General features: G+C 42.8%; 1 protein-coding gene across 3 annotated transcripts in view; it reads right to left on the minus strand.

The window, feature by feature from the left end:
* The window catches only part of SIPA1 (signal-induced proliferation-associated 1), a 478,265-nt gene that overhangs the window by 86,911 nt on the left and 364,784 nt on the right, over window positions 1-26,570 (minus strand). For 2 of the 3 annotated variants that reach the window (XM_073605152.1, XM_073605151.1), the window contains 2 exons: window positions 19,548-19,646; window positions 17,678-17,738 (listed from right to left, as the gene is read on the minus strand). In XM_073605152.1, the coding sequence (XP_073461253.1) occupies window positions 17,678-17,738; window positions 19,548-19,646 (160 nt within the window). The remainder of the gene's footprint in view (window positions 1-17,677; window positions 17,739-19,547; window positions 19,647-26,570) is intronic. The other variant, XM_073605154.1, reaches the window with a different exon arrangement.

Below are 26,570 nucleotides of genomic sequence, written 5' to 3' on the forward strand. Positions count from 1 at the left end.
TCTTTCTCTCTCAGTCTTTCCTCTTTTCTTTCCTATCCGGCCATCACTACATAGCACGCCAACATCAGGTAAGCGTCTACCCATACCACCATACACGTTGCCATGGCTAAGATTCTCTCATTGAATGTACATGGACTAAACTCCAATAGAAAAAGACATCGCCAGATGGTGGGCCCCCAAGCAGCTTCACCCAGGGTCCTTAGGGACTCAAGACTATTTAGACAAATCTCTAGACGATATGCGCTCTTTGATGCGTGGAGGGCTCTCCGTCCAGGCGATCGGTAGTACACGTTCTATTCGGCCCCACATCGTACCCACTCCCGTATAGATTACTTTTTCATTAATAATCACACTCTACAGCTCACACGTAGGGCTCAAATACTCCTGATCTCATGGTCAGACCATGCCCCCATCTTACTCACTGTAGACCTGGGCACCACCATTCGTAGACCTTATAATTGGAAGCTAAACACTTTCCTCCTGCAACACCAACCCTCTCAGGCAGAATTAGACTCCACTCTTAAACTCTATTTTAAAGAGAATAACAACCAGGAAGTCACGCTTACCACTCTGTGGGAAGCCCAAAAGGCGGTTCTCCGGGGTAAGTGTATGGCGCTCTCAACAGCGCTAAAAAAAGATGCCTTAGCTGCAAAAGTAAAAGCAGAGAGGGAACTTAGAGCACTGGAACATAAGCTCCAAGCCAATCCCACAGTACCTTTGCTTAAAAAAATAACTAACCTTCGTACAACTCTTAGGGACCTGGCCTTGGGCCATGTGGAGAAAGCATTGACCAGATTAAAACAAATGTTCTATGACAAAGGCAATAAGGCTCACTCCCTCTTGGCCAACAAACTCCGCGAACGCGCCCACATGCTATCCCCGAATCAGATTAAAAACAAATCAGGACAGCTGCTATCACACCCGGTGGAAATTGCCCGTACCTTCGCAGATTTCTACAAAGATCTGTACAACAGCCCTGACATACCCAGTAACCCTCCCTCTCCGAACCTGACCCAAAAGATGCGACACTACCTAGAACAAAGCGGAATTCCCCATCTCCAACCATCTGACCTGCTATCGCTTAATGCGCAGATTACAGAAGAGGAAATAGAACTGACTATCAAATCCCTACCATCCCATAAAGCCCCTGGCCCAGACGGTTTCCCCTATGAATATTATAAGGCATTTCTCCCTCTGTTGCTTCCCCATATGTGTAAGCTGTTCAATGCCTTCCTTCATGACACTCCCATTCCTTTAGACATGCAGTGATCCTTTATCACCTTAATTCCCAAATCAGACAAGGACCCATTCCTCTGCGCCAATTATAGACCCATTGCATTATTGAACTCCGACCTTAAGATTTTCACTAAGCTCCTATCCAACCGCCTCAATATGATCCTCCCATCATTGGTCCACAAGGACCAGGTGGGATTTGTCCCATTGCGGCAAGCAGGTGACAATACCAGAAGGGTGATTGACCTGGTGGAAGTGGCGAACAGGGAGGGATCCACTTCAATACTGCTGAGCTTAGATGCCAAGAAGGCTTTTGACCATTTGGGATGGCCCTTTTTGTTCGCTACGTTCAGCCACATGGGTTTTTGTGGACCCTTTATGCGGGCGATCCGGCAACTCTACTCCAACCCCTCCTCACAAGTCAGAACCCCCTTTGCTCTCTCCACACCTTTCTCTGTAACAAATGGCACCAGACAGGGGTGCCCATTGTCACCCCTGTTATTTGCGCTTTGCATGGAACCCCTGGCCGCCTCAATCCGGAATAACCCGGATATACGGGGGATTGCAGTTAGAGATAAGGAGTTTAAGATTTCCCTTTTTGCCGATGACATCATTCTTACACTGACCCAACCCCATATCACCCTCCCGGTTCTACAAGTGGAATTAGATAGTTTTAGAGCTCTCTCAGGATATAAAATCAATGCATTAACCTATATCACCCCAAAATATGATACCCTATACCAAGAAAACTCCCCCCCCCCGCCCCCCCCTGTTCCGCTCCATTAGATCCCTACTGATACAGTGGAAAAAACACCATATTTCCCTCTTAGGCCGTATAGCTTCTATCAAAATGACCATCCTCCCGAAGCTCCTCTATCTCTTCCAAACTCTTCCTATACCCATACCACTTAAGCATCTCAAAAAACTTCAGTCGGACTTACTCCAATTTGTTTGGAACTATAAGAGGCATAGGATATCGAAATCGGTAATGCTGGCATCACGCAGTGAGGGAGGACTAGCTTTTCCTGATATTATCAAATACTACCAGGCTGCGCAATTGAAAGCGATAGCCTCATGGTTTACTCAAAAATAATATAATAAATGGACGGAAACTGAAAAGCTCTGGCTAGCTCCAATACACCCGAACAATCTTCTATGGAGTGCAAATGCAGAGGTAGCCCCCGACCGCTTGCTGGACCCCATGTCTCTGCTACGACGGACTTTGGCTCAGCTTCATAAACTGTCCTCAGAGAGATCACCACTGACCTCTTTTATCTGAAATCCTAAAGTGCCAGATAGCCTAACACACCAGATGTCCCACCCCTGGTCTTCTAGAAACTTATTTAATTTCGGGAGTATAGTAGAACCCAGAACCCGTAGATTGCTATCTTTTTCTGACTTACAGGCCAAACACGATTTACCGAGACAGGCATTTTACGGGTACCTACAAATTCGACATTACGCACTGACTATGACCTCGAACTTGCAGTTCTCTCCCCCATCCTCGTTTGAAACTATAATCCTAGCTGGGAACGCACAGAAAGGTATCATATCGGGAATTTATAAGATTTTAAACGCCATCTCCCTAGAGGAGCAGGGCAAACACTCCTATATGCTTAAATGGGAGAAAATCCTTGATGAGGAGCTCCCTATATGCGATATGGAACCAGACGGAAAAAGAGCTCAATGTGCACACTCTATAAAGAAAATGCATACAAAATCCTGTTCTTCTGGTATATGACTCCAGATGTGCTCCATGCAATTTTCCCCACCAGTTCAGATCAGTGTTGGTGATGTCAGGGAGCAAAAGGCACTCTCATACATATTTATTGTTTTTTTCCATTGATTACCCCTTTTTGGGACAATGTCGAACACCTACTATCCCAACTTTTGGAAATGCAGGTTCGAGCGTCCCCAAAGTTTTTTCTACTAGGACTATCACCACTTAAACTTCGCACACCATATAAGAAACTAGTAAGGCACATACTCACGGCAGCCAGATGCCTAGTAGCCCTAAACTGGAAAAGCCGTACTCCACCCTCTCCTGAAGATCTTTACTCCAGAATTAAGGATGTTGAACTGATGGAGAGAATGACAGCTAGAATACAGGACAGATTGGAGGCGCATAACGGGGTTTAGGAACTGTGGCATCTCTAGGAGGACCCACCATGACCAGGTACCAACCTTATTCAGATGGCTTACTTCATATCTTCTCCCCTCTTTTCCTTTCCTCTTCTTCCTTTACTCCTATTTATCCCTCTATACTACAGATTTTAAAGATATGTTTCATCATAGACATTATTCTGTAACAGCATAACTGAATTAACATCCTTTATCTACAAAAGGAACTGCTAAAAGTTAAACGTTGAGATATCATTGAAACTTGACACAAATTCAATATCTTTATTTTATATGTATATGTTTGATATTGTGGATAAGATATGCTGGATAATATTTGAGATTTTCTATGCTTCTTTATTCTGTATTGCTACCAAGAATGATAACAATAATAAAAACTGTTATTTGAAAAAAAAAAAAAGAGGGAATAGAGCTATTTTATCCTTAGACGCAATGAAAACTTTTTACAGCTTAGAGTGGCACTACCTGTGGAAGGTATTGGCGGAATTCTTTTTTTTTTTTAAAGGTAACTTTTTTATTGTTTTTATAAACAGTAACAATAATTGTTATGCAGGTTTACAGAGCACAGCAAATGTTGCATTATTCAAGGTTCAATACAGTGGACAGGTATACAAATTGATATTATGCAGTAGTACATATAACACTTTTCACAATACATTACATTGTCGGTATCAAATGTTAGGTGCTGGGAATTACAGTATCACAACCAGTGTTGTGTTTTCTCATTAAGCAGGGGGTATGGTACTCTCTGAACTCACCCATGAGTTCCAGATTTTAGTGATTTTTTTGGGGCATCCCCTTGCCTCATATGTCAGCTTATATAATGGTATAGCTTGGTTGACAATAGTGAGCCAGAGTTTCATGGTCGGGACCACACTAGATTTCCAATGCATGGTTATTGTTTTTTTAGCATAGAACATCACTATACGTATGAATGATTGAACATGTTTGGATAACTCTTCATCATCAATATATCCCAACAGACATCTGAGAGGATTACAGATATTTGGTATATTGGCTATAGTGCTGATAAAGGCCGTAACCTCTGACCAAAATTGCTGTATCGGCACGCATTCCCATATTAAGTGGAAGAACGTGCCCTCAGCCGCCCCGCATCGAGGGCATAAGGAATCGGGTGCTCTCTTCAGTTTAAACAATATTTGTGGTGTGAAGTAAGCTCTGTATAATAACTTGGTCTGGATCACTTTATCTCTAGAAGAGATGACAGAGGGGACCTGTACGGGTAAAATTTCCCCCCAAATCTCCTCCGTCAGCTCGGGTATGTCCAATTTCCACTTATGTTGAGTAGCATTAAGCCTGGCAGTAGTGGAGTGCAGCAAAGTCTTATAATAGGACGATATAAGTTTGTCATGAGAAGGGTCGGTCAGTAGAAGTTGTGAGGGTTGCATCTCTGTATTGCGAAGCCCAAATTGTGCCGCTGCAGTATGTCTGATCTGTAAATAATGGAAATATGCCGTGTGTGGGAGCCCAAAATCCCTCTGAAATTCCACAAAAGATCGGAATGTGTTATCTAAAAACAGGTGTGCTATAGTTTTAACCCCTTTCTTCGCCCAATATCCCCCGTCAGTTCTCTGGTTAAATTCTGGTAAACTTGGATTTCCCCATAATGGAGCGTTAGGAGACAAGACAGCTCTAGAGCTAGGGGGTAGTAGTTTAGATATTTTAAAAATCTGTAGTGTCATGGCTAGAACCTTTACTCCCTCTCTCCCCCTTAGTGACATGCGATGTATTAGATTTTGAAGGGATTCATATGAAGTGAGGATGGCTGCCTCAAGGGCAGTAGCCGCATTGTTGGCCTCTGGGAAGAACCACCAATGGGCATGTGCCAATTGTGAGGCAATATAATAAGTTTGGAAACATGGTAGCGCCAGTCCCCCCTCTAGGGTGGGCAATTGTAGGGTATGTTTGGCAATCCTCACCACACCGCCCCTCCATATAAATTGGGTGATTATAGAGTCTATTTCCTTAAATTTGGCTTTTGTTATATAGATTGGTGAGTTGCCTAGAACGTAAAGGAATCTCGGGAGGTAAATCATTTTAAAGATATTTATTCTTCCTAGGAGCGTCAGTGGAAGATTATTCCAGGTTTTTAATGTGTTTTTTAATCTACTAATGAGGGGATCTAGATTAATCTTGGCATAGGAAGAGATAGGTTGTTCAATCAAGACCCCTAAGTATCTAAAGCTGTGGACTATTTGTACTGGGCAATCGTGAGGTAGTCTTACTGGAGTCTCTCGATCGATCTGGAACAATAAGGATTTATCCCAGTTGACCTGAAAGCCTGAGAAATGGCCAAACCGCCGGATGATTTCCAGCAGGGTTGGGAGTGACGACTGGGGGTCCTCCAAATATATCAACATGTCGTCCGCATACAAGGACACTTTTTCTTCTAGGCCCCCAGTCGTCAGTCCCTTAACTTCCCCACTGGATCTCACCAATGCTGCCAGGGGTTCTATTGCTATTGCGAACAGGAGTGGTGACAGTGGACACCCTTGTCTTGTACCTCTCTTTATCTGAAAAGCTTTTGATACGGATGCATTTACTCTCAGTCTAGCAATAGGCTCGGAGTAAAGGAGGCGTACCCACTTTATAAAAGTAGAGCCAAACCCAAATTTGGCTAGAACTTCAAAAAGATATGGCCATTCAACTGAATCAAAGGCCTTGTGAGCATCTAAGGCCAGGACAGCTCGGGTACCAGTTTTATCGTTGATTGCTTGCAGATTAGTATACAGTCTACGTAGATTGATAGAGGTTGACCTTCCAGGTATGAATCCTGTTTGATCCGCCCCCACAATGGTTGTAATCATTCAATCGTTTAGCAAGTACTTTAGCTAAAATTTTTACGTCAGTGTTAATAAGTGAGATTGGTCGGTATGATTCGCATAAGAGGTGGTCTTTATGTGGCTTGGGGATTAACACTATCAGTGCTTCTGACATGGAGGGTGGCAATCGACCTGTTTTAATGGCAAAATTATACATCCTTAACAAATGAGGTATTAGTAGGTCCCTAAAGTGCATGTACCACTCAATAGGAAATCCATCAAGGCCTGGAGTTTTGTGTCTAGCAAAGGATTGTATTGCATCTCCTATTTCGTCTACCGTCAATGGGGCGTCAAGTGTGACTGTCTGAAGCTCTGTTAATTTGGGGAGTGAAATTTCCGAGAGGTAATCGTCTAGTTCCACTATTGTATAGTGAGCTCTAGTTGTGTATAGGGTGGAATAGAACTCGACAAACGCTTCCATAATATCTTTGCTCTGTTCCACCACTATGCCCGCTGAATTTTTAATTCTGGGAATATTGCATGGTTGGTATTCTGGTCTGGCTAGGTATGCTAATAACCGACTATTTTTATCTCCGAATTCGAATATACGTTGGCTCTGGTATAGGAGTTTTTTTTGTGTACGTTCCACTAATACCAAGTCCAGCTCTCTAGCCCTGTGTCGCCAAGTGGCGTGTGTCGCAGAGGTAGGGTTATCAGAGTACGCAATCTCAGCGTCCCTGAGCCCACCCTCCGCGTCCATTAGTCTGGACTGTGATGCCTTGCGGGCCTGCCCAATCGCAGCTGCAAAGGAACCACGAGTGGTGGCCTTAAAGGCATCCCAGACCATCAGGGTGTCTGCACTATGTTTGTTATTTACCCCGTAAATTTTCATGTCAGCTGTACTTTGGTCCACCACGGCCTGATCCTCCAGCCAGAGCGGGCTTAGCCTCCACACTCTGTACGAGGAGGGTGCGTCAAAGGCCAGGTCCACCATCAGAGGTGAGTGGTCCGACAATGCCCTAGGTAGATACTTAATTTCTGTTATTAAATGAAGTATATTAGAAGAAACCAGACAGAGATCAATTCGTGATAGGGTATTATGGGAATCAGATTGACACGAATACTCCCTCACACCAGCATGTTTCCATCTCCAGGCCTCCACCAGGTCAAATTGAGTTAGATAGGATCCTAAGGGCGTTGGGGGCATTGTAGAACATCGGAATCTGTCCATAGAGTTATCTAGCACCGTATTATAATCCCCCGCTATGATTAGTGGGCCTTCAGCAATTTCGAGTATTGTTCCCATCACCTTCTCAAAAAATTTCTTTGTAAAGGGTGGCGGGATATAGATATTTATCATCGTATATGGTTTACCTAGAAGTTCCATTACCAAGATGACAAAGCAGCCATTTGGGTCAATTTTAATGCGTTTAATGGAGACTGGTGCTGATTTGGCAATGAGAATAGACGTCCCCCTGGCAAAGGAAGAATAGGTGGAATGTAGAGCATAAGCTATTTTAGCTCTTTTAAGGGCCATAACTCTGGAGCCCTGGAGATGGGTCTCCTGGAGAAGGATCACATGCGGCCTGTGGCGTGCTAAGTAATCAAACATCACTGAACGCTTTATCTTAGAATTAAGCCCCCGAACATTCCATGATATCAGACGTAAAGTATTCATTTTTGAGTGTAATACATAAGATTGCGCGACCACCTTCCGAGGCACCCCAGAGCCACCCATCGTGTGGGACTCCAGGCTCCCCGAGAGGCGGGGGCGCAATTCCGAAAGCTTGTTTGAAAAATTTGCATGTTATTCAGCACGTATACCTGAGCACCTTGATAATTTGTCTGATCCATGAACCTGCAAACATGTATCATAGAGTAGTAATAAGCATGTAACCATGGCATAAACGATGCCAACACCCAAAAGGTTTTCCAACCCTCCCATCCCACCCTAACCCTCCCGGCTCCCATAACTGGGTACTGACATTTATAGGTAAAGTTGATCCAGGGAAAATCCGATTGCCTCTCTGGGATCAGGAAGGAATTTTTTCCTCTGCTGTAGCAAATTGGAGCATGCTGTGCTGGGGTTTTTTGCCTTCCTCTGGATCAACTGTGGGTATAGTATTGGGTATATTGGATTGTACGTTTTTTTTTTTTTTTTTTTTTTTTTTTTTTATGGTTGGACTGGATGGACTTGTGTCTTTTTTCAACCTGACTAACTATATGTAACTATATGTAACCCCAACTCATGAGAGCTTTGTACCCTAAATTGAAACTGCGTAGCAGGGGGTGTTTAGAACAGTCTCGTGGTCAACCTCCTGGGATAGCACTAATCAGGGGGAGATTGTGAACATGAGCTACCACCCGTGCATACTTCCCGGGCAGAATATTCATCAGCCCGGCCTTAACAAAATATTCCTTTGGATGATGATAGAAATGTTTCAGTTCGGGCCCGCCTAGCTGTAACCAGATTGGTCAGCCTGTAGAAGGATACTAATAGTTCCATCATGGGACGTACAGCATTGAACATTTGTCTTCCTTCAGGTGGATAAGTGTTAGTATGGGAATGTCAATGTCCTGGGGTTTATTTGCAATCTTCATTGTGAATATTAAAGATCAGTAGCTCAAAGGATGTCGATGAACAAAGAGCTTTGCTGTCATTGAACAATAGGGGGATGTATTGGTCATCGGGGGGGTGATCTCCGCGGCAGGTTCCTTTGTTCAAAAGGTCCCAGTGCGTCTGCCCAGTGAGCCGCTTCTTTCGGATCAGTGAAGAAATGGGCTTTGCCCTGATGAATGACCCGAAGGCGTGCAGGATACAGCATGCTGTATGGTAGTTGTAGATCACGTAAACGCTTCTTGACCGCTAGGAAAGTGGCACGCTGTTTCTGTGTGGCTACCGAGAAGTCAGGGAAGATGGTGATGCTGTTACCGTTGAAGAGTATATTCCCCTTCTCCCTGGCCGCTCTGATGATGGCTTCTCTATCCCTGAAATGCAGCATCTTAATGAGCATAGCGCGTGGGGGGGCCCCAGGGGGTAAGGGGCGCAATGGAACCCTATGGGCCCTCTCGATGGCAAACATGGTGGAAAATACATTGGCGCCAAATACTGACATCAGCCATTGCTCCATAAACTTTTCTGGGGCCTTGCCCTCTGCCCCTTCTGGAAAGCCTAGGAGGCGGAGATTGTTGCGTCTTAGACGGTCTTCCATATCTGTAAGCTTATCAGCCATATAATCTTGGGCCTGGCGCAACTCCCTTACAGATCCCTGCAAAGGGCGCGTATCATCCTCTAAATCTCCTATGCGCTGTTCCGCATTGTGCACTCTATGTCTCAGGTTTTGTACATCATGTTTCAGGAATGATAGATCAGTTTTAATTGAGTCCATCTGTGTGTTAAGGGAAGCATGGCTGTGCTGTATGGCCTCCATGATTTGTGAGAGAGAGGGTTCTGCAGGGCCTGCAGCCGCATCAGCATTAGGATCAGACACTGAGTCTATGTCCTCTAGGGAGGGGGATAGCAGGGGGTCTTCAGGGCTGCTGCCAGGGATATATTGGGACTCACCCTTCCCTCAATGCTGCTGGATTGTCAAAGAGGTGGATGGTTGACCTTGCTTCTGAGCGTGGAGCCGGCTGGCGCCATTTTGCTGCGGCGGGCATGGCTGTGATGGCGGACCGAGTCCCGAGGTTTCCTCCATGGCCGGACCGTATTTCACCATGGTCAGAGGTGCTCTGGAGTCCTGGGAGGTTAGTGAGCTGAAGGATGGTTGTGGATGGCGGCCGGGCTAGCAGGATGGCTGGAGGATCTGAGTGAGACGGACGGAGCTCAGGCTTTGCACGTCTTCACATCCCGGTCGTTGGCCACGCCCCCTCATTGGCGGAATTCTAGTTCGGACCCCAATTTGTCTGATGGATAAAACTATTATATGAGGCCCCTAAGGCTAAGGTAAGAATAAGTGGGGAGTGCTCTGAGTGGTTTCAGCTGGAGAGGTGGACGAGACAGGGGTGCCCCCTGTCTCCCCTTCTCTTCGCTCTTGCAATGGAGCCCTTGGCTATTGCTTTAAGAGCTTCCCAAGGAATCCAGGGATTTAAAAGGGACGCAGAAGAAAGAGTTTCTATGTATGCTGATGATGTTTTGCTGTTCCTGGGGGGATACGCAATCTTCCTTGGAAGAGACTGAGATTGGTACAAGATTTTGGACATTTCTCCTGATAGGAAATCGGTTGGGAGAAATCCGTGCTTATGCCTATAGATCCCATTACGGAGCCACTCCCACAACAGGCAACCCAAATAAAGGTAGCCAATCAAATGAAATATCTGGGAGTCAATCTGACTAAAGAACCAGGGCAGTTTATAGCAAGGAATGTAGTCCCACTTATGGTAAGACTTAAACAGAAGAGTAGGGTGTGGGGCCGGCTACCTCTCTCGGTGGCGGTGGTGTGGATGCCACAATTATATATAATACAAAATTCACCAGTATGAATCCCAAAACATTGGTTTAGAAAACTAGATAGAGTATTTAGGAAATTGATTTGGAAGAACGGACCAGCAAGAATTTGCTTGCAGGCGTTGCAGCGTCCGAGAGAGGTGGGAGGTCTGGCCCTGCCAAATCCGGAGTTTTATTTTTTGGTGGCACAATTACAGTACATGAGGGGGAGCAATATACCTGTAGGAAAGGAGGGAGGAAATAAATTATTGCTGAATGATACAAGACATAGCACAGTAGTAGAAGCGGTGAAAGCAGATTCCTTTGAATCCAGGTGTCCAACAAGGACTATGTTGGGCTATGGCGGTTTCTCCGAGTTTTTCCCCCTCTGGGATAATAAAAGCTTGAAAGAACTTTGGATAATGGGGAAGGTGGAAGAATGGGATCGGAAAGGTATCCGTTATCTAGCACAGTTATATAAGGAAGGTAGATTGAAATCATTGCAGGAAATTAATGAAGAATATGAAATCTCAAATCGATTATTCTATGGATATTTACAAATTAGGCACGCTCTGGACACGCAATTTAAAGGGAAGGTACCGGAGTTGAGTGAAATGCTCTTTCTTAAAAAGCTGGTTAATGCAAAAACATATAAAGGGTTAATATCAGAAATGTATGAGAATATAAGGGGGCAGCACAGAAAGGAGAGGTGGAACATGGTAACAGGGTTAAGTGGTAGAGAGATGTGGGGCCAATAACAGAGGACCAATGGAGACGGGTTCTGGCTTTGGGTCCCAAGGTCTCGCTCTCACAGATTGTATCCCACTTATACCTGTTACACACCTTCAAGGTTATTTTTGTTTGGAAGGAGACCGAACGCAGAATGCCAAAGGTGTGGAGATGGGAGGGGTGATCTGGTGCATATGATCTGGTGATGTCCCAAGCTGTATAGGTATTGGAAGGGCATAATAAACAAAATAAATGCTGTGTTTGGGATATCTTTGGGTGCAGAGGCTAAGATATGTCTCCTGGGGTTAATAGAAGAGGAAGGAGTAGTGGGATTTGTACAAATTGCAGTAACTAGATGCCTATTTGAAGGAAGGAGAAAAGAAGAAAGAAGAAACAAGAAAGAAGACACAACCAGGTCTATTTCTCTACTGCAGTTAAGCAACACTACCTGTCGCATTACCCAATCCAGCCTGCTGACTACATACAAGACATACATGTAAGTGAGCAGAAGCACACTGACAAAGTCATTTTTGTGCTTTCCTTTCCAGAAGGTTTGGTTAGAAGGCACCGTACAAAATTATAAGGGCTATGATTGTCTCAGAGTTCTGCCCCCCTCCCCCACCTCCCAGTCTGCCTGCTGCTTTTCAGAGGATTATAGAACCTTATATGAACATTTTCCAGAATTTGTACTAGATTTTTTTTAAATACATGTAATAATTCAATGCATGCATCATTGGACTAAATGGTGTTTTTATATCTGCTTGGAGCTCAGCTTTAAATTAAACCTGTTATGAGGCGCTGCCACTTCCTACCTGCTTCTAAAATAATAGTTGCATTGCCGTTAAATTGATTGGCTTCAATGGTCACTAAGTCATTGGGGTTAAAGTGGAACTATGGGCAAAAAAGAAAAGATGATATAAATCATGCAGTTTGTCAATAGCATTAAAATGGTTGTAAACCCTCTCATGTACCCAGTGAAGTGAATAGCCTCAGGTGATGCACAGAGACTAAAAACAAATCCTCCTACATAAGTTTTACTTGTTTAGCTGCAATCTTCTCTTGTCTACAACCCTTCAAAAGAGCACAATTGGATAAAATCCTTCTGCATCTGTGAGGAGTACAGAGGAGGGGTGGAGAGCTACAGTTACAGCTCTTATACACTGTGTGAGAACTTATTGGAGGAAAGGGACACCACCCCCCTCCACATAGGTAGAGGAACGAAGGAACATGCAGAGCTGTATTCTGAATAGACAAACTATGTGCTTATTTCCCTCCCCGTCACAAATTTATCTCATGTGTCGGGAAAACTTCTCAGAAGTGGCTCATGCTTTGTCCCTCTGTTTTCAGCACCAGAGAGAAACGACACTTAGAGCTTTGGAGAGAGACAGGTAAACCCTACAGATATACAGTATGTGCTTCACATTTCATGACTGAGGTTTACAACCACTTTAACACAGCTGTCTTTGTTTTTCTGAGTCCTCTCTGTACATAGTTTTATTCCCTGTTGATCCTGACAGTTTGGTTGTTATTTTACTTCCTTTAACAGACATGTCCATCAAAAATGGCAGTTAGAGGGTTGAAATTAAACATTAAATACTTACAAGGGTGAAAATCCTGATCTCAAAAAGAAAACAGATGCTGCTGTAACTATTTAAAAAGTGTTAGCTGGAGCAAGGCTTTAATTTGTCAGCCATCCCCAAACCCTCCCCCACCTGCTCTTGATTTAAAACGGAGTCCCACCCAAAAGTGGAACTTCTGCTTAAAAGGCCACCTCACCCTTTTCTATGCCACATTTGGCATGTCATTTTTTTTGGGGGGGGGGGTGGGTACCTAGTTTTGACAGGTACCCAGCTCCCACTTCCGCTCGGGCCACCTAGGCGACTCAAGCAGAAGTTCTACTTTTCCCCTCCCTCCCTGCAATCTTCTAGAACATGCACAGGTCCCAAAAGATTGCCCTGCCATTGAGGAGCTGCAGCGTAACTCGCGCCCAGCTGTGAAGACGCAAGCTGTCGCAGCCGGGTCCCCACACTTGTGATGCCAGCGCCAGAGAGAACCAAGGGTTTGGGCGGCCGCATTGCTGGATCGTGAGTGTGAGGTAAGTGTTTGTTTATTAAAACAAACTTTTTGTAGCTTCTGACTTTGAATTAAACACAAAAACCAGTAGAACTACGCTTTTAGTCTAGGTGCACAGAGGGCATCAGCAGCTAGGGTTGTTTACCTTGATTTATCAGGTGCCAGACAGCTTTCAATTGTGGGCAACATGTTTAAAATTAGGGTTAGGAATGCAAAGGAACATTTTTTCAGTTAGAGGGCTAAGCACCATAGGGATCTTTTTAAGCACAGGGATCAGTGGTTCTATAAAGAGCAGTGCCAAGTTGCACAAGATAACCTCCATTTTTTCAACCTCCACAGGTTAATTTCAGTTTGATCAAACAAAATGGTGAATGTGCCACAATGTCTGGCACATGGCAGGGGAGGGAGAGACTGGTCTGTTCCCTTCAAAAGTTGCAATATGGGTTTTCAGTTAGGGCAGGGGCTGCAAATGGTCAGTACTGTGCAAATGGCCAAGGGTTCCTGAATATATAGCCTGGGTTCCTTGTGTGGCAACATGATACTATAGTCAATTGCGAATGAAAGTGGTTTATTCTGATATGTCAGATTTTGATAATGATATCCCTGGATGATGAGTATGTGACAATTCAGATTTTTTTTTTCTGTCTATGGCAAACAAGGGGATAATAAGTTAGATAAAGAAAGGCAAGAGGAGATTAATGATTTAATTAGGAAGGTGAAAACAATCAGGGCTGTGGACACTTATGCAGTGTCTTTATCATCAACTCACTATCACCTTTGTAAGAAATAAGTTAAGACGATAAGAGAGGGCAAGTATACATAAATATTTAATCTCACAAGGGAAGCAGCACAAGCTAAGCTGCAAGGAAGCGGCACAGACAAAGTGCGTAAGGGAATAATGGAATGTAATAAGGGTTTTGTGGTATTATTTATTGCAATTGTGGGAAAGAAACCAGAGCACCTGATAAGGAATTTAGATGTGACCATTGATGCAAAGTTGTTTTACAGGGAAAAAGGTTTGTCAGATTATGATAGGACCTTTAGGCTTAAAATGGTAGTGAGCAAGGGAAGGCTTTGTTTTGGCCACAAGGACCTTGACTTTGATCAAGGCTGCTTCAGATTAAGGGTCATTCCGATGAGAGGCTATTTAGCAGCCCTGTGAGGAGGCAGTTACTCTCAGCTTACAAGTCAAGATGGAACTCCTGGGTCTACAATGAAATGCATTGAAGCAGAAGGTTTGCAAGCAAGTTCAGCCACACATGCATTAGTGAACGTCCTAAGTTTGAGTGTACAGCATAGGGGGGTGTCAGTAATTGGTGAGAAGAAGCATTTTTGTGCCAATGGCAAAAGGAGCAGTGCCCATAAAGGGACACAGGCTGTTCCTGTGGCTACAAAAATATCCAAACAAGGAGGGATTTTAATTTGATTTAAAATTGCTAGTGGTGGTGTGTCATGGGATCTAAAAATCAAGTGAAGTAAATCTGCAGGAGAATTTCCACAGGCAGTCAGGAAAATGTTGCAGAGTTTAGCATGGGGAGGATGAATTTGTAAAGGGGCAAATATCTGTTGATACATTATCTTTTACACTGCAAGGGCTAATTAGTGAATGATGCCATAGCGGAAGAGGCGTCAGGGAGCAGTGCCTGTTGCTTCAAGATGCAATGGACTTGGTGAGAGATGCAGGGAGGAATGCTGAATTTGCCAAAATAGACACTGAATCTGTATTTCGGCTACTGCTCTTACACAAGGACATCTAAAAAGTTTACAGCTTGAAAACTGGCAATAGACAATTTTCTGTGGATTTATGCCTACCCATAGAGTGTATAATATCGTGTTTCCTGTTTGAAGGTAGGGAAGGTTTGAAGTTTGAGGGTAAGGAGTACGGGCGAGTGTAACATCCTGTTTAGTACTGTGTTGTCTGTATTCAAACAACTTGGGGTACCTGTGGCCCCTGAGAAAACAATATATCCCACCACTTACTATCTTATTTGGGAACTGAAATTGACAATTCAGGTTTCGGGGTTTACTTTTACGAAAAATGGTGCATGGGGAAGTGGCCCAATACATTGGAATAGGTGGGATTCACAAATAATTCAACTCTGCTTGAATTGCTTCCAATTACTGTGGCAGTAGGGCTTTGGAGGGAGGAGCCTTGGGATAGGTAGGCTGAATTCTGGACAGATAACATGAGCATCATGCTTGCAATAAAATGTTTGTCAACATGAGCCTAGTACACACTAGTATTTATTTTACATTAAAGCCACCAGGGCCAAACGGAAAAAAAAAAAAAAGACAGCTCCGGAGGAGCCACTGTACTAACCATGCAATGTTAGTACAGCGATCTCCCCTGCTGTGCTATTCTGTTCTGACAGGGGGAGCCCCCCCCCCCGCCAGAACACTCTGGTCAGCACTCTCAGCCGTTGTCAGAGTGCTGATTGGGAGTCGATCGGCAGACCTTTTTCGGTCACATCCCACAACAACAGAAGCCGGCCGAATTTCAGCTGGTTTCTATTGAACCGGTCAATGCCGCCCAACATTCGGCCCACGTGTACTGGGCTTAAAGTGGTGTTCCACCCAACAAAAAAAAAAAATACTTGAATGTGCCTGAAAAAAAAAATAAAAAACAAAACATTTGGAAATTTATTTTTTTTACTCACCTCTAAATGCCTGTTGCTAGGGGGTCCCTCGTAGTCTGCCTCTTTCAGTGCCTGGGCTGGTGACGTCACTTCCCCTCGGCACAGGAAGGGCTCAGCTCTGCTCCCTCCCTCTTGTCAATCATCTGGGACCCATTACAGGTCCTAGATGACTGGGCGGCCAATCACGGCATGCGGCGCCGCTCGCGAATGCGCAGAGGGTGGCCGTCTGTGAAGCCACAGCCCGGCGCCCACAGTTGCAATGCCGGTGCCGCCGAACGGAGGGGGAGATGAGCAGGGCTTCGATCCCCCGCATCGCTGGACCCTGGGACAGGTAAGTGTAAAATTAAAAGTCAGCAGCTGCAGTACTTGTAGCTGCTGACTTTTTTTTTTTTTTTTTTAATGGGAACTCCTCTTTAAGTCAGAGGAAGTGGTGAGCCTGCTTAGACATCTGGTATTGAGATGTATGCAAGTAAACATTTCATTCAAAGCTAAGCATGTCTTGGGTCTTAACGCCATAGCAGATGCTTTATATAGGTGTAGATGGGATGCACTTTACAAACTAGCTCCCTATGCAGAGAGACATGACTTAAATCTCTATAATATATTCAGCAGCTCATGACCCCATCCTAGAGGAACTGGTTGTGTAGTCATTGCCTACAAGAGTAAGTGGTCGAAGAGGCTCATGTTTGTTTGGAGGATCCAACGAGAATCAACTTGTGAGTAAGACACTTTTGCACTAATTTGGGACCCTAAAGAGGGACAGGATATCAAAAGGTATAGCTAGTGACCTGCAACAGAAGGAGAGGCTCTGTTTTGCACGATTTTGCATTGTATTCATATCACCAGAGGAAATCACCTTTGCAGGCAAATCCAGTACCCTCTCAGGGCTGCAAATGGATCAAGGTTCTGACCGTGATGTGGAGTTTAACTACTTCAGGCATGAAAAGGAGAAGAGAAGCTGAGATGACACATCAAGCAAAGTGGGCATTAGCCAAAAAGTGGTGCATCTCAATCTCCCCACTGGGGGCTCTGCTGAAGGATGAGACCTTATTAAAATGTATTTTTTTTTACAATCTTTTTTAATTATAGCAGTGTGCAGTTAAGGTAAGGTTTCTTCCTACATGGTATGCACATTTAATTATGTTAATAGCCGTTAAATGCAAAACATTAGAAAAGGGTTTTAATTTAGGCATGACATAATTTAACCAGCATTTATTTGAATGCTTGTATAATCCATAGAAAACCATATTTACAGGTAAATTCTGTATATTGTTCCTGTAAACTGTGCATGTGTGTCCACCCACATTTGTGTGCACACATCACAAACACATAGTAAATACAGTAAAAAAAAAAATTTGGTTGTTTGTGCTTAATTGATGTGTATGCTCATATCCATTAGTACATCGGCCCTATTGCCTCTAAAAAGCATGCAAATCAAAAAGACAAAAAAAGCTGTGAGTTGAAAACCTTTATTTGCATACTTGTTATGGGTTAGTGATTTTGATAATAAATGGAAATAGCTGGAATAACAGCCAATAAACCAGCATTTAAAAAAAAAAGAGGTCAGCAATTACAGCCTCCATATTTCTCTCAGGGAGGTGTACTTTAAACATGTCAAAACTACAATCCTCCTGTGACATACAGTAATTTTTTCTTACCCAGATGCGGTTGCCACAGAGCTGGGAGGTCCAAGATCATTTTTGATTGCTTGAACCTGTTCTGTAAAAACACAAATCAGATACAAAAATATCACACTAAATATCTTGCTGGAACTAATACAGGGTAAAAATATTTTCTTAAATATAGCCATTTGCATATATTTTATGATTAAATCCTGATCTAATAAAATGTGTTTATTAAACTAACCTAATGTGAATAGGCTGTAATATAAATTATTTGTAATGTTTTCCATGTAAGATACTTTTATATTTTTGCAGAAGACCTTGGCAACCACTCATTAGTGATATTTCAGTGGTTTGGTTTCAACAAACAGAAATCGGATATGTCAGTATTAATCACTTTTTGTGCATTGTCATTACTGTTCGTCCTTGTATAAGTGACTTTTAGAATCAAAATATACCAGGTAGCAGAGTCAAGTTGTGTGGTACAGACATTAACGGTCTGACTGTGTATGTAAAGAAAATGACTGTATAAAAAAAAAAAAAGTTTAGCAGGCTGGAATATTTCTGCTGATTTCCCGTTCTTTTAAATGTGAATTTCTGTTGTTCTTTACTAGTATAACAGAGTTAGGAGAACAGCGTGTCACACTTTGTGAGGACTTACATGCACTATCCAGTCAAAGTTCATACCAAAAAAGATATGATTGTCGAATTGTGCTCATTGTACAGGTTCTTTTAGTGGTTTAGAATGCAAAATCCATAGGGATCCCTTATCTTTTTAATACTAAACATAAAAAGTCCACTGTGCTATGGAAACACTAAAGCAAACCATTTTTTTAGGGTGAACTCCAGACAAAAAAGCTAAAACACATTTGAAATACATATAACTGTTTTACCTAGCAAAAGCTCTGTTCATTTGGTGCTGATATTTACACAGCGAAACTGGTGACCTGACATTTTGCTGCTGCAGTGATGCAGTGCATTTAGGTCAGCTACCTGCTCCCAGCCTGTGTATGGACAACGATAGAGAAGCAGCAGTCATCGATAGAGAAGCAGCAGTCATCACTCTGCTTGCTCTCTTCTCCTCTTAGCATGTACCTTGTCAGCACAAGTGCCCTGCAACATACCAGATTAGCGCAGAATGCTGCCCCTCCCTTCTCATGTTTTAGCTCTGAGGTACAGGGGATTTTAAGGGGCTAATAGCAAATTACTAGGTAAACAGTATCTACTCTTTCAGGGCTCATTCATACTTGTCTGTTTTTGTCAGATACATTTTCCTTTGCATTGCATAGCACTTTGAATTACACGTTACCATGTGTCATAACATACCCCAAGATATGTGCATATATTTGTTCATTCATGCAAATTCATGTACAAAATGTTAATTGACTTGCATTTTGATGCATTCCTATTGATTTAAATGGTAGACAAGTATAAATAGACAAGCATGAATCTTTCCTAAGTAAATCAACCCCATTAGGTAATGGGGCACACACTGGGCCTGATGCATCAAGGAAGTGCAGTTTAATTAGATATAATCATATTTAGAACCTGTGTTGACAGGCTTTTGTTCATGTTCATTAAGTTTTTCATGCCCGTACAAGCCTATGGGAATGTCGAACCCACCTTAGGCAGATCAAATGCAGGTCAAATTTATCTGTCTCAATTCTGAATAATCTGAAAAGTATCTCAAACTGTTATCACTATAAACTGATATCATTGACACAAGCCCAAAGCCTGTTGACATAGGTCCTTACACCAGCCTCTCTTAACAAGGGTTCTGTGGAACTCTGGGTTTCTCCCTGAGGTTGCTATGGGTTCCAAGTAACAAGCATTGCAAATTTATCAGTATTCTCCAGTTGTCAAATACTGCAAACCAAACTTCACCAACATTTCTGGCAAAGGATACCTTCTTTAGACATGGCTTCCAGAATGCTGTTGCAGGCCAGAGTAAGATCAGAGATGCTCTTCCATTCATCTTCAAGAGATTGTGCAGCTGGTGAAAATGCTGAAAACGAAAAAAAAAGTCAACAGGAGATTCTGGAATACTAGTTTAATGCAGCTCATTAAAGTAGGTCTAAACCTAAGCACTAGAATCTCATATAAGCTTTACCATGCAAGTTCTAATCAGTTTTAAATTTTTTGAATTCTGTAGCTTTTTTGTAAGAATACCTGGTGATTCTGCCATAAAGGTGTGGCAGGTTCAGTCATTTTCTATTACCATGTGCTCCTGTGTTATCTCCTTGTCAAATGCACCTGGTAGAGACTACAAGTGGCCTTATGCCGCGTACACACGAGCGGACTTTGACCGGACTGGTCCAACAGGCCAAGTCCGGCGGACAATTCGACTGTGTGTGGGCTTCATCGGACCTGCAGTGGACTTTTTCGGTCAAAAATCTGACGGACTTTAGATTTGGAACATGTTTCAAATCTTTACGTCGGAACTCCGCCGGACCCAGTTCCTATCGAAAAGTCCACTCGTCTGTATGCAAGTCCGACAGACGAAAACAGATGCTAGGGCAGCTATTGGCTACTGGCTATCAACTTCCTTATTTTAGTCCGGTCGTACGTCATCACGTACAAATCCATCGGACTTTGATCGTGTGTAGCCAAGTCCATTCGTTGGGAAAGTCCGTTGGAAGTCCGCCGAAAGTCTGTCGGATAGTCCGGTCGAAAAGTCCGCTCGTGTGTACGCGGCATTACAATTACACATTGTGCTGGCATCATTTATTTTTGTCACTATCAGGAACCTTGTCAGAAAGTGGCTGAAAAAAGAAAAAGATTAGAGAAGATTAAAAAAATAATTAAAAAAAAAAAAAAAATATTACTTTAATTTAAAAAAATGGGGGTTAATGCTACACAGTTCTTTAGAAAACAAAATGTCATATAGTTAGGGTTTACATCTACAGTATTTTAAGAAAAAAAATGCATAGATGCAGCTTAATAAAGGTGCAGCTTCAAAAGGTTTAGGTTTGAATTTTATTTTTATTAATGCCATTAAAATTAAAATAGGGAAATGAAGGGTTGGTGTCTTTAAAAAAAAAAAAAAGTATAATAAAACGGCAATATTCTACAGTGCAGGCCATACTATCCTTTTTTACTCCTCTTATATAACAAAATTACATATTCCTTTACATGTTTAAATAATCAGCTTTACTGTATAGTACTAAAGCTTTAATGCTTGTAAATATATTTTATAACTTTGTTTAGGACCCAATTACAGTAGTTTATTGTGGTAATGTGTGCAAAAATGCACTTTTTTACATGTGTTACCACAACGTGCGTAAACACATCAAATGCAGTGCAATGAGTTGCGGTAGCATTTATTTTGAATGGCACCTCAACACACCTATGCAATGCACTACAAATTCACCTGCATTGTAGAGCACCGCAACACACAGATATGAACAATCTGTGCATTGTGATGCATTGTGTAAAATGTTGTAGCTCTAGTGTGCCACAAAGCTTTGGCATTCTTTAAAAATGAATGGGTTGCTTACTACTATGCACATTGAATGCGCATGTATTTTCATAATGTACTGGTGTAAACCGACCCCTGCTTTTTTTCCCTATTAAGAAGAAAAAAAATTAAGGAAACCTTATTTCCACCCAGTGGGAATGAGTGAATTAATTTGAAAATTGCCAAATTGCAATTGTTTAAAACATTTTTCTGAGTACATGTGTGTAAATGTGTCCAGTCCAGAAAGAATCAAGAATCAGATTCTTAAATGGTGCTATTCTCTGTAAATCAGTCTACACACAAATATTAGGAGAGTCAAAAAGTTATAAATTGGCAACCCTTGTGGTTTAATCATCCTTATTGAATGGTCAGAATGTAGTATGAAGACAAATTTACATTGAGAGCTCACAAGCATAAAATAAAAGTCAAATTTTGTAAAACTTTGCATCAACTTACATATTAAGGCTGATTTACTAAAGGAGATGAGCATCTTCATATAGTTAAAGAGTTACTATAGTTTGGTTGAAAAAAAAAGACAACTCCATCTAGTTCAACCAATGAAAAAAAATATACAATCCTTTATACACAATCCTATACCCACAGCTGATCCAGAGGAAGGCAAAAAAAACAAAAAAAAAAAAACAAAAAAAAAACAAAAGCATGATCCAAATTTGCTCCAGCAGTGGAAAAAAAATCCGTCCTGACTCCCCAAGAGTAGGGATGAGCTTTGAGTTCGACTCGAACATCGGCTGTTCGCCGAAGATCGAACATTATGGGGCGTTCGCGCCAAATTCGAGCGGCGCGTCACGCCCCATAATGCACTGCGTCATCGCAGTGCATTGCTGGCTGATGATTGGCCAAGCATGCATTATGACCAGCATGCTTTGGTCAATCACAGCGCCGTCAGCAAAGAGCCATAATTGGCCAAAGGCAGGGTGCCTTTGACCAATTAAGGCTCAGGGGGTTAAGTCCATGCCCCACACTATATAAGGCCACCTGCACGTCGGCCTTGTGTAGTGTGTTGCTGGCGGAGAGAGAGATGGAGAGTGTCATTTCATTTACTTTGAGCAGGCAGTTTATTCAGTTAGCTAGATCTCACTGCAGACCGTTCCTGCTGTACTGTTTCTAACTGCCTGCCTGAAGTATATTAGAAACAGTACAGCAGGAACAGTTTACAGTGAGATCTATCTAAACTGGATACAGTGCATATATTTCCTGGCCCACCTCCCGTCAGCACACAATGGGTTAACATCTCTTCTGGAGCCCCACATTACCACCTATATAGCTGAATAAAAGGCAGCTCCTCCCCAACTAAGACAGTTCGATAACTTAGCCTGCGACAGGCCACTAGAGAGGGAGTCCTGTGCTGACGGGCCAGGAAAGGAAAATTACGGTAAGTATTTGATAACAATTTTCCATTTTCCTGGCCCATCCTCCCATCAGCACACAATGGGATATACCAAAGCTTAATATTAGGGTGGGAGAGAACAATTAATAGAGACACTAACATCCAAAGAAAAGATGCTAAAACCAGAAGGAATTGATCTCTCTGGTCCCAAACATGCTGGTCACATATTTAATTTGTAAGGTTGAATGAAGGCTGCAACCGACCTTCAAGCTAGCCCTTACCTATATCCTCCAAGAAATTCTGGCATAATTGCCTCAAAGGCTGCCATCCCTCTAGTCAAATAGGCTTGCAATTATTTCAGAGCAGAAAAGCGTACGTCCTGCATGCCAGTTTAATCATCCTGGCAACCCAAGAGTAGATGACTTTAAGGGCCTGATGGCTAAAATGAAAGGATTTTTTTTTTTTTTTTTCTAACACACTTTCCTCCTTTGACCAAGTTTCCCTACTTCCCAGTTTTCCTGAAAAATGAATACCACTTTAAAATTGAACTTGGGGATAGACGTGGTATCCCTATTTCTGGTAAAAAAAAAAAAAAAGAGAAGGATACTAAAGCGCTCTTGCTGGAAAGTGTTGAAATCTTCAACATCCTTCTGTCTGATGTAGTTATTGTCAGGGGAGCTAGTTTTACCATGCAGTACTCCAATGGAAATAAAACCTGTTGGAGCAAAGGGTGCTCTCAGATCCAAGCCTAAGTTCCACAGAGGGAACAAGGATTTCCTTCAAGGTCATATATAGATTGTTATCTGGAAGAAGCATCTGGTCACTGGCTTTGCACCCATGTGCAGAGCCTGTAAAAAAATTAAGTAGAGATCCCTTAAATGGCGTTGTATGCCAGACCAACCTCTAGTGCTGAATGAAAAGTGTCAAGGATATTGGCTAGAGGCAAGGAACACAGGAGAGAAAGCTTTGCTGAGCAAACAAAACAAACTTCTTACATATCCCCTCCTATGTAGCGTTCATGGATGATCTTCTGGTCACCAGGATCTGAACAGCATCAGATGAGAATCCCTGCACCTCTAGTGTAGCCTATTCCATAGCCAGGCTATTAAAAGTAGTCCAATTGGATTAGAGTGCCGTTACTGACCTTGCCCTAGAATAATTCACTTGATCAGAGACAAAAATTAAACGAAATTCCATGGCACCCTGCACCTTGTATAAACGGAGTCTTTGCATTGGTATCCTGTTGCAACTATCAGAAGCTGCATGTTCAGTGAAGTCTCCCTGAGAACTACTGCTGGAATGCCCCATAGGGCCAAAATTGACATAACCAAACCAATAATTGATTTTGTTCCCTGGCAAGAAGACCAATTTTAACTGACCAAGTGGTTTTCTGCCCACAAAAGGTTTCTTTGCAAGATGTAACAAGAAAAGACTTGGTGTCTCCTTGTCAGGCAATGTAGGTTACTACTGTCTTGTTGTCAACCTTACTAGGGCCCCCTCAAAGATCCTGAAAGGCTTGCAATGCTAGAAAAAGCTTCCTTCCATTCAAGATACTTGGGGAGTCTGTGCTTCACCGCTATCCAATGGACTTGCACGTCCTATCTCCTGGGCTGAGAGGCATGCCTCAAAAAAAAATAAAAAAAAAATAAAAGCACAGTGGCAATGTCCAAAATTCCAGTTGTTAAATTTGTATAGGCACAAGGATTTTCTGATCCATAGATAGGCTAAATAAGGCAGAATTGAAACACCCTCATGTGCCACCTGGCCTAAGGTACCACCACTGCCAACAAGATCTTTCAAAAAGATTCCTGGGACTGTGCCAATTCTGTAAAAGCACCTGAACTGGAAGTGACATCTGGCCACTGAAAATCTTACATGCCTCTGGCGCTTGGCATTGATCAATACATGGAAATATGAGTCGGCCGGTCGATTCATACCAACTGGTCCTCCAGCTGAACTGTCCCTGTGACAGTCTGCATGAACCATCTTGAACCGATTAATGTATATGAACACATTTGATTCCTTCAAACTAAAACAGGCCAGAAGGCTCCTGCCTTAGGTACTAGAAAAACTGGGGAGAAAGGCCCTCAGATCATTCCATGTCTTCTGCATCACTGGCATGATGGCCTTGTAGCAGTATAAAATCTTGTCAACATCTTCTCTTCTGAGATAGATTAAATGGATTCAGTGATCAGCTTTGGAATTTTCCATTGTACGCCCACCTGTCTTCTGGACCCACTGGTCTTTGACTGTCGTGCAAACCCTCCGAAAGGTGGCTACAATCAAATTCACTCAGGCCCCCTGGCCAACTGGAAGAGACTGGTTGGACGCACCTTCAAAAAGACCTTCCAGCAATCTTAGTAGCTTGCACTGGACTTGATTTCATGTTAAAAGTAATTTTAAGACACCTCCACTGTGATCTATTAAACTGTAGCCTGTTCTATAAGATTTGGCCTCCTGCACTCGCTGAAGTTTAGCAGGCTTGAGTGAAGGATGGCGGCTTCCTCTTACTAGTCTGTGGCCAGACTTTTTTCCTCCTGTCATTCGCTTAATTGTGTTGTTCAGTGTTTAGCCAAACAATAACCCCCCCCCCATAAGAAATGTTAAAGGCTTGTGTAGATGTTCCACCTGCCCTCCAGTGGTGTAACCACAATGCTCTCATAGCAGCGGCTGGGTGTGCCAGCGCTTGTACTAGGTCTATCAAAGCATCCACCAAAAGTCAGTTGCCAGGTTCCAATCTTTCCAGAAACTATGCCAAATCTTGCAGCTTCCAGTGTTGAATGTAATGCCATATCTAAAGTTAATATATATCAAAGTTAACGTATTGCTGGTTGGCAGGCAAAATCTGTCACTGTATAGATTCTGTGCAAGCCTGATGGCCAGATCACCACAATTTCTGTGTTCCAGACATGGTTCTGCATGAGTGTTTTGATGCATTCTCAATGCGTTTTGCTGCTTCTAGATGTGTTCCATACAGAAACAATGCAACATTCTACTTTTGTTGACTGTACTAGAATGCGCTGTACTGGTGTGAACTATGTAACCTGGAATCAAAGTTAAACACTGTCCATGCTTTTTTGATGCAGAATAAAGACACACTGGACTGCATTTGGTGTGAACAAGTCCACTTTCTCATCCATAGGATCTCTGAAGGCAACCAAGTTATAAAAAGGCAAAGACACTTGCTGCACACACTAGAGGGCAGCATCCACCCCTGGAAGTGCAGTGCACATCAATGAGCACTTTACGCTCTATCATTATAGGTGTTGCTTGTGGTGTGGATATCTGTAGCATCCTTTCTGCAATAGCTGCCTTAAAAGGGCTTAGAATTTTGCACAACCAAGTCCTTGTGAGGCAACCTGTGCAATTTCATTTCCTGGTGCCTCCCATGTCAGCATACCCATGGTTGGTTGCTCCGCCCTCTACCAACCCACAGGACCATTTTAACTCTATAAAAAAAGAGTTCCTCCCCTTAGTCAGTATTCTTTTCTTTGTCCTCATTCCTGCAGGATCATTATCAGCCTTACCTCACTGCTTTATGGTGTAACCGTTGCAGGTTCATGCTCTCCTGCAGTATGGAGTCCCATCGCTTGGGCTGCTAAAGGCGCCAGATAAGTATGGGAGGCCGTTTTTTTCTGTGGATCTTTTTTTGGGCCATATTGGAAGATTAACAGGAGCTTAGCCTCTCCTCTATGCTCTTCCCTGATGGTATGTCTCCTATCCGTATGTGAGCAGGCTGTTACTTGCACATGTGACAGTACGGTGCATGCCCAGTAGCAAACTGAAGCTGTCGGCGGCCATCTTGGTACTCCCAAAGTGCTCTCAGCATAAATGGAGAGCCTGGGATTCATTACAGGGCCAGTTTCAAGGTGAAGACATCTCCCTTAAGTGTCTTCCCTATTTTTTGCAATGGAGCCTGGCCAAGGTATTTAGGGGCTTGCAAATGGGTACTTTTGTTTAATGTTATGTATATGTATTGTGTATCTATGTGTGTGTATATGTGTATGTATATATATATATATATATATATATATATATATATATTGTATGTATATGGTTAAAAAGGAAAGCAGAAAGAAATCTATCCTTTTTTTTGTTTTTCTCTTGCCCAGCTGCCCCTAGTA

This window comes from Aquarana catesbeiana, linkage group LG11, assembly GCF_042186555.1.
Source record: "Aquarana catesbeiana isolate 2022-GZ linkage group LG11, ASM4218655v1, whole genome shotgun sequence".
Taxonomy (NCBI): Eukaryota; Metazoa; Chordata; class Amphibia; order Anura; family Ranidae; genus Aquarana; species Aquarana catesbeiana.